The sequence below is a fragment of the Lactuca virosa genome, chromosome 5, assembly GCF_052849685.1.
Source record: "Lactuca virosa cultivar CGN04683 chromosome 5, Lactuca_virosa_CGN04683_v6, whole genome shotgun sequence".
NCBI lineage: Eukaryota > Viridiplantae > Streptophyta > Magnoliopsida > Asterales > Asteraceae > Lactuca > Lactuca virosa.
The window spans coordinates 359651908-359661444 of NC_136430.1; the positions used below are offsets into that span (position 1 = coordinate 359651908).

General features: G+C 38.1%; 1 protein-coding gene across 1 annotated transcript; it reads left to right on the forward strand.

The window, feature by feature from the left end:
- The first annotated feature begins 789 nt into the window (after window positions 1-789).
- Window positions 790-1597, forward strand: LOC145113509 (uncharacterized). Its single transcript, XM_079049586.1, has 2 exons — window positions 790-1249; window positions 1368-1597. Exons 1-2 carry the CDS (start codon window positions 790-792, stop codon window positions 1595-1597), a joined length of 690 nt encoding a protein of 229 aa, XP_078905712.1.
- Window positions 1598-9537: the final 7940 nt, after the last annotated feature.

Consider the following 9537-nt stretch of genomic DNA (forward strand, 5'->3'; position numbering starts at 1 on the left):
GAAACTTTATTTCAATATCTAAAGCAATAAAGACTTTTTTTTATTGTGTGTCACTTATACCTCTTCCACCCTTAGATCAAATTGCTTACGTCATCTTGACCAATGTTTGGTCAAACATGTTGTCCAACAATGTTTTCGTTCAAACCTTCACCAATTTCCTCTATCCCTAAAATAAAATTCAAAATTCAAAATTCAAATCAGCCCCAAATTTAAAGGCGTAATTTATTCACTAACCATCTTATATGTTTGCAAATCAACATCATATATCTTCTTAATTATTCTATTTCTTTCTCGGTGTACATCGACGGTACCAAAATTCATCAAGGGAAAAATAGTCACCTTGCATTTAAATCTTATTAAAATATAATTACTTCCCGTTTTGAAAGTAATAATCGGTCTGATACATTCGTTTATTTAAGGATGTTTTCATACATTTTTATTAGATATTTATCTTTTTTATAAATTCACATCCTATTTTTAGTTTATTTTTAGTATGATTATTTTAATGCAAAATATGATAATTATATGCTTAAATCGGGTATGATTTTAGCTATTTCTGTTATTATATTTGAGGTTTAGTGAAGATTTTATTAAGAAATCATTATTGAGTTATGGATTGATTTTGAAGCAGATACCAAACATGGCATTTCCTGATCATAGATACATTCAAGAGTCCTGCAATATGTTAATTCAAGATGAACTTAACTATGATCCCCTATTCTTGAAGTTCAACATCAAGATTTGCATTCCAAATTATATGTCGAGCATAAAAATATTTATGACACCATTATGAATGCAGTTAACAACAAACAAGGTCGTTTCTTATTCCTTTTTGGTTATGGAGGAACCAGAAAAGCATTTGTTTGCAAAACCTTGTCTGCTGCTACTAAAGGTGAAATTGTTATCAACGTTGCTTCAAGTGGAATTGCAACACTCTTGTTTTCTGGTGGTAGGACAACTCATTCAAAGTTTAATATACTAATTAACCAGAACGATGATTCGTTTTGTTCAATTACGCTAGACGATGATCTTGTTGCACTACTGATCAAATCCAAACTTATCATTTGGGATGAAGCTCCGATGATGCACCGTTATTGTTTTGAAGCATTTGATAAGAGACTTAGAGACATTATCTGTTCATCGGATAGGAATAAACCATTTGGAGGCAAGACCATTGTATTTGGAGGTGACTTTAGACAAATTCTTCCAATAATACAAATAGGCAATCGTTACATTCATCAAGATTATGGTGGGAATGTATAGTTTTATGCTTAACAGTAAACATGAGACTTCAGGATGGTTGTTTAACTAATGATTTTGATCAGACAAAGGCATTTGTTGAATGGATTCTAAAAAAATTGGTGAAGGTAATTTTGGTGGTCCTAATGATGGTGAAGCTGAAGTTAAATTTTCAGAAGATGTTATCGTCTGCTCTATAGGTGACCATATTCACTTATTTGTATTGATCATTTATTCGTCTTTTGAAAACCATCTTGATGATCCATCATATTTTCAAGATAAAGCTATTTTGGTCCCTACAAATGAGGAAGTCGATGATATAAATGACTACATGTTAGGATTGATGAAAGATGAATGAGAAACTTATCTGAGTTTGGATTCTTTATGTGAGACAGAGTCAGCAGATTGTTTTGATGAATCAGTTTACTCTCCGGATGTACTGAATGCTTTTAAGGCATCTAGAATTCCCAATCATAAACTTACACCAAAACAGGTGTTTCGGTCATGTTGCTTTGTAATATTAACCAAACCAAAGGACTATGCAATGGTACTAGGTGACAAGTAGTTAGGCTTGGAAAACATGTCATTGACGCACATATTATAGGCAAGGTTGTAAAAATCGCTTGACGTTAGCTAGTCGGTGGACTGAGGTTAAGGGATTAATCGGCTAGACGGAGATTAATCGGGGACCATTAATTGCTAATTTGTTAGATTTTAAAAAATTAAATATGACTAATACCATATAAAAGTTCATAAATACCACTAATATCATAACAAAATATGTTAATATGATAAATACAACACTAATCATACCTCAAATAGTTTCTATTGAGATATAACTTCTTCAAAGTGTTAAAATTTCATCGGGTTCTACTGTTTCAGTCATTTTGTATGCATGGATTAATCATTAGGCGCTCTCTAATCGGTCGAGTAGTGCCTAGGGATTAATCGGGACCTAATCGAGATTTTTTCAACACTGATTATAGGTGATAGCTTCTTCAATGAGACTACTTATATACCTCGCATGAAGTTAACTCCGTCTAAAAGAAGAAGCCCCTTCCGTTTTCAGTGAAGACAATTCTCCGTACCTGTTTGTTTTTCTATGACCATTATCAAGAGTCAGGGACAATCATTATCAACTATTGGATTGTATTTGCGTAGACCCGTCTTCACTCATGGACAGTTATATGTAGTTGTTTCTCGCATGACAAGTAAAAATGGTTTGAAGGTACCCATATGTGACGAGGAATGTCGTCCAATCCATAAAAAAAAATATTGTCTAGAAAGAGGTCCTTCAGAAAATGTTTGTTTTATTGTGTCGGCTTTTTATAACTTTATATGTAGTTTTTTATATGTTCCTCTGTGTTTTACGTGTGTCAAAATCTAGTTTTAATACATACAAACATTTAGTTTCCTTCTTGAATAATAAACAAAATATCAAAAAATAATAAAAATCACATTTTTGGATATTGGATATCGGAAACCTGAGCTATGTGAAATTTATAAAATTATTATCTAAATTTGAATCCGAAAAATCTGATATACGAATTTCGATAATCCAAAATTTTAGATAATGTTTATCGTATTTGCATATTCGATTTGAACACCCTTAATTTAAACTCACGCCAATATGTGATGGTAACATAATTATTAGAAAGTACAAATAAGATAGAAAAACATTAGTCGTACAATTATTTTGGTGTTTCTAAATTTTCTAACGAAAACTAAATAAAAATTAAGAATTATTGTCCTTGTTATTGTTATTTATTATAACTTGTTTAACATTCTATGAAAATAACAAAGAGGTCGTGACTACTGATTTATGATGTTATCTTTTTTATATTATTAGTGAGGTACCGGTCATAAATCAGTAAACAAAAGATTGTGACTTCATATATGATTTTTAAAACTTTTATTTTAGAAATTTACTATTCCAAAGCATTTCTACTTGTTTCTTTTCCATATTTATCATTTTCTCGATTGGCAAAGGAAATATGACAATCAATTTTAAGAAATTGATCGATGCGGGATTTTCGTTTTTGTAAGTTTAGAAAATTTCAGTAAATTGAAATACGCTGAAATCCACCGTACCAAACGTTTATTATTTGGTTTGTAAATTTGAAAGGATAGAGAATATAAATTACGCTAAAATGATCTAAATAACCTTTACTAAATTTTGTAAATGAGAGAATTACCATTACTATCTTTTTATATTTATTGAGTCATATAATTAAAACAATTTTAATAAAAATAAGAGTAAAAATATAGTTTTGGACCATTTGGTTTGCACAATTCATCAAGTTTGATCATAATAATATTATTATTATTATTATTATTATTTTTTAGTCATCGAAGGTCCTTATTGCACTGCTTGGTAATAGACTTGGTCCTTAGGACTGTTGTAAGACATGTTTTCATGACATGTGTTATTACGTAAAATGCTACGAGATGCATTGCCGAAGAGAGTGGATTGATATAAATAGTGATGCTTCGGTGATGCAATAACTATGCCCTTATACTTGTTGCATCATATCAGAAACTGTGTAAAGTTTAGCTAGAGATTTGTGAAAGAAAGCAATATTTTACACTGAGAATATATCATGGATATAAAGTTTGTCAAAATCGGAGTATGTATGAGAAAGTTATGATCCTTCGAAGTTGAGATAAAAGTATGTTGATATTCTAACAAAGTCAAAGTCAAACGGTCAAATTTCGGCGTTATGCGACGCTTGGATCTGGTTATGCGGTGTAACATTCCGTTTGAAATAGAGTAATTAAATAATAAACCCGGAACCCCAAGATGTAAATTTATATTTTATATTATTTTATAATGACCCTAAAATCCGTAGTATTTAGCGGGGTGTTGGTTTTGGGGAGCCAAATGATATAATTTGGACTTGTGAGAGTTAAAAGGGTAATTTCAGGACTTATTTTGTAAAGAATTCTGAAGGCTGAGGGCTGTTTGGTAACTATTGGACTTAAATTGAGTAGATTTTTAGAAGCAGGGGCTAAAGAGTAAAATATGGACCTAGATTGAAAGGAATTGAGGGGGGAGGGTCCGAAAGTGTCAAATGTTGAAGAAGTTTACACGGGACGGGTTAAAACCCGTCATCGCCATGTTAACCCTAACCCTAGCCATGTTTTTCAGCCGCCACCATCTCCAGATCCTCCTCAGCCGCCGTTGCCACGTCAAGACCGGTTCCCGTTCTACCCTATGCTACCGTGCCGTTAAGCACCACCGTTGTCGCTCCTGTCGCCGGCGAAGTCAAAGATGAAGCGGTAACCATCGTGCGCGGCCGTAAGAACCACCAACAGCGAAGATGAATCTGTGACCGGCGAAACATGGTCGTGCGGGATCGGAACTCTCTCGGTAAGGCTAACCGCATCCATTCTCTCATCTCTTTTGTTCCTTTTTGGATGTATGGGGGTCGTAATCGCCGTTTTGGCCACTTCCGCCCATTGGTCGCCATCTCTGTCGCATTCCGACGACGTGCTGCCGCCTTGTGGGTGGCGGAGTGCGTAAGTCTTTGCAAATAACGGCTGTTTTCGGAATTAATGGTGTTGTATGTACATCGTTTTTGCAGAGAATCAAAAAGAACCGTCACCACCACTGTAAGGTGGTGGCTGTCATCTTCGACCACTGTTTGGCGCCACAAGGTTGCTGAGTGAGTGTGTATCCCGGTGTTGCTATGTTTCAGGTGTGTGTGTGTGTGTTGTTGGCCGGAAAACCGAGGAAAACCCCACCACCATCATGAGGTGGTGGCTGCCACCTCACGCCGCCATGCTGCCGCCACCAGCCGCCACCTTGAGTGGTTGTGTGCTCTTGCATGTGAATGGACAGCTATTTGGGATACTTTAGATTTACTTTGGTTTAGAATCATAACCACCACCACCGTGAGGTGGTGGCTGCCGCCGTGAACCACCGCCTGCCACCACTGCCCGAGGTGGTAGTGGGTGGTACCCGACTTGATTAGACTTTAATTAATGTAAAAACTTGATTATTGGATTAATTGGTTTTGTGATTTGGTTGGAAACCCTAATTACGGTTTAGAAAACCCTAATTTTGGAAATGTGTATTTTGGATTTGTTGGGACCTGCGTTTGGACCATTGGATTTGGAATTCTGAATTACGCCCGACCACATTGCATGTTTGGATTAGTGGAGTGATGGACTTAATGGATTAAGTCCTTAATGGGTTAAGTAGGAACACTTAACCCTAATCGTCATTTTATGTGAAAAACCCTAATTGGGTTTGGGTTCTTATTGGACCATTTTTTGGACTAACTTGTTGTGGGCCTTCGTGGGCCAAATGGGGAACATGTTACTAATGAAATTATTAGGATTTAGGATAAGGCCCATTGGAGAGGCTTGGGCCCAATTTGGAAAATTATGCCATAGATGGGCCATAATCAGGCCTTGATGATTATGAGATATTGGACCATCGGAATGCCAAATGTTTGGGCTAGGATAAATGGTTGGACCATAAGATAAGTCCATGTAGAGGTTTGGGCCCAATTTGGAAAATTGGGCCATATGTTGGGCCTTGGTTCATTGATTGGTTTTTGGGCTTTCAAATTGTGTGTTTGGACCTTGTTTTTGGACCAAGTTAGGTTAAGTGTAAAATAATCTTTTTACCCCAAGCATGGACTTATGGTTATGTATTGGAACCCAATTATTAATTAGGTGTTGTTTTGATATAGATAGTTCGGGAATCTGTCATCCAACAGTTAGGGTTTTATCCACGGGACATTAGCATTGTGAGGTGAGTCTCCTCACCATACCAATGGGTCGAAGGCACCAAGGCCGGCCCATTTTATGATAGGTGGTACACGAGTTGATATAGTGTTATGTGGCATGTTAGCTGGTTATGTGCTAGGAGGTATGCTAGCCGTATATGTGTTATACTTGTATGGAAGACCATGGAGAGCCATAACACTTGGATGTAAGACCATGTGGAGAGCCCATGGCTTTCCTATTAAAGATCATGGGGGAAGCCCAGGGGACTTGGATGTAAGACCATGTGGGGGAACCCATGGCTTTTCAGGTCAAGACCATGGGGGGAGCCCATGACACTTGGATGTAAGACCATGTGGGGAGCCCATGGCTTTCCTATTAAAGACCATGAGAGAGCCCTTGGCACTTAGGTGTAAGACCATGTGGGGAGCCCATGGCATCCTGGAGTAAGACCCTGGGAGGAGCCCACGACATGACACTTGGATGTAAGACCATGATGTAGCTGTTATAGCTAATATGGATTCTGTGGTTATGTGGATTGTGTGGGGTATGCTCTGGGAAACTCACTAAGCTTCGTGCTTACAATTTTTTTTATGGTTTCAGGTATCGTTGGTTTGGAAAGGAAGGGCCCGTCTTGATCGCAACGCACAGACCCATGTTTTCCGCATTATGTGATTTTGGGACGTAACTCTGATAAATGTTTTAGTTAAGCAATGTTTTTGAATGATTGGATAAAGTAGCATTTGTGTTTGACTATAATGAAAAATGAAATTTTTACCCCTGATTTTTGGGTCATTACTAGTTGGTATCAGAGCCTTGGTTTAAGGGATTCGAACATACTTTCGGCTGTGTCTGAACTCAAACTGAGGGTCTGTAAAGTTTTTAAAAGAAAAATGTTTTTAAGGAAAGCTTTCTAAGACAAGAAAGGGTGTGATGCATGCAATCAGCCGAGCTCAAGTAAGTTTCCCCAGAATACCCATATATGTTATCTGTTAAGACTTGACTTATGAATCTGTGAATCGCATGCTAGTTAGGGCTAGGGGAGATGCCTTTATATGTTGTATGAGCTGGTAGACTTGCATGCTAGTGCTGAGTAGTCAGCGATAGATTGGCCTGATATATGGTGCTTGTAGCCTTAGGAATATTAGATGCCATGCTAGAATGAGAATGATTATATGTATTAGTAACTGCTAAGTGTATGCATTTAAAATTGTATACGATAAGGATCTTATAGCCTTAGAATAATTGATTTGGCCTTATTTCATGTTCCTTGTCTAGTTGTGGTCCTAGGGTAGAGTATATTATTCGACAGTCTATTAGATCATTTTCTATGTATAATTTGCATGCATAAGGCAGCCGACAGTGAGGATGGATGGATGTGGATAGCACGAGTTGTGGTATGTGGGCTGAATGTTCTATGATAGTTCTTTGGATCAGATTGCTACTGTACGAATGCTGCTTGCTTTGCGGAACTCTTGAATGATGGGAGTCAGCTACTAAGTGAATATGACTATATTCCGGAGGGTCGATGGCTGGCATCATGAGGAGTTCTCCAGCAGTTGATGGCAAGGCGAGGTTGGGAACTTAGGAAAGCCTAGGATATGCTCCAGTGAGTTAGTGGGGCGGATCGGTGAGGTTGGGAACCTAGGGGAGCCTAGGGGTTGCTTTGGTGGGTATTGTGTTGTTGTTTAGCGGATATTTGGTGCACCAGTGGAGTAGGTGACTTATAGGATATGGGAGGATTGCTGAGGAAAGTATGGATAGGTGTGGAAGGTAGTATGGGCCCGTACTATTGAAAGCACATGATCCATACTCGAATCGGTGAGATTCTTGGAGAATCTAAGAAGCTTATGGGAAGGAGAATTCTTGGTTATGCTCTGATAGTGGGGATAACTGCTTTTTCATACGAGGTTGAGCATACATGAGGAAGGATCGGGGTTTGGTCCCAGCTCCGGTGGTGAGCCAGTTAGTGGAGGGACTGCCAGGCATTTTAGTTCGCATTGGGTTAAGGAGATGGAAAGTGTTTTCTGCACTAGTCCCTACCCCCTTAGGAGCTAAGGTTCGGTTCTCCGTGGATATCTTGTATCGGAAGGCACGTATTGATTGGGCGTTCTATTGTGCTTTCGGGATTGGAGACTATGTCTTGGGAGTAGTTGTAGCCCGGGTAGGGCAGAGGTTGCTCCAGCTATTGCAGTTCAACCGTTGACGATTGAGTTAGTGAGTGTGTCAGGGTGCGAGACCCTGAGTGATATGATTTCTAGAGCCAAGAGCGAGATATTGATTTGGAGTATATTGGGAAGAGGTGACCAGATCAAGTGCATATATTGGAGGGTGCCTGAGAGAGACCCAAGAGTTTGGGTCAGCTTTTGAGAGGCCAGCAGGGCCGGATCCACTGCAATACATATGGGAAACTGCACGAGGGTGTTTTTTGTTTCAATGGTTTTAGTAAGTGTATCTCTGGGTTTGTTTCCCTGCTTGTGTTTGGGTTATACCTTCAAAAATTGTCATATGCCATTTGCATACCGTGAGTTACGTGGTGGTTAGTAAAAAGTCGTTTCCCTCTTTGCTGGTTTGGAGTGTTCAATGTTATTTGGGTCTATGGTCGAGATCGGTTCATGTTGAATCATAAAAAGTGACCCTCTTGAACTTCAGCTACCGCAGCCGACAAGCACCCGCAGTCAAGCTCCTTCATCAACAACCGCATCCGGAGTCTCTACCTACCGCAGTCTCTTTTCTAGATTACTTTACTTGTCTTTTATTGTAATACTCTCTATTGTCCAGTATGCCTTGCATGGCTACTCTTAGAGATGTAATCTAGTGTACTTCGCGAGTCTCTATAAATAGAGCTCATTCTCTTGTATTCAAATACACATCTATCTATTCTGAATACACATCTCTGAAGTTATCTTTTCTATCTCTCTATCTAATTACTCACCCCTTCTTACTCTCAAATCTTACTAGAATACAACTGATTATAACCTCTCTTCGGAGCAAGTCTTTTGTGACTTAATCACTAAGTTTGATCTTCCTTATTAACTTGGTTTGAATGCATTCCTTGTTATGAATCAACTTATATGTATACTTTATATAACAATTGTTGTCATTTCTATTTCATTACTTTTCCGCAACTAACTCTCTAACTATCTAACTCTAACTTATTAATATTATTGTTGAGCTTTTAGATCCTTCGAGATTAACTATTCCGCAATATACTTGTTCTAACATTTGTTCAAGTGTGTCTCTAAGTTTTTCTCTCAACAATTGGTATCAGAGCCATAGTGGTTGCTTTTTGAAAACGAAACTCTGATTTTCAAAGAGCCTTCTATACCACTGAAGCTCATTTCTTAAAAAAAAACTTAAAAAATGGCACAATCGTTATCTCTGAATGTTTCCAACAGTGTTGGTGGTTCTAATCGAGCCCCAATACTGGTAGCAAATGAATATCATCACTGGTAACAAAGAATGGAAAGATACTTAAGGAGACTTGGTAGAGATGTATGGCGATCCGTAGAAGAAGGACCACATGTCCCAGTCCTTACACCAGTCCAAACTGACGGAGCTACA

Excerpts from the sequence above, each read along its gene's own strand:
- LOC145113509 (XM_079049586.1), top strand. The coding sequence starts at position 790 with ATGAATGCAGTTAACAACAAACAAGGTCGTTTCTTATTCCTTTTTGGT. Across the intron at positions 1,250-1,367 it reads TTACATTCATCAAGATTATG|GTAATTTTGGTGGTCCTAAT; the intron begins GTGGGAATGTAT and ends AAATTGGTGAAG.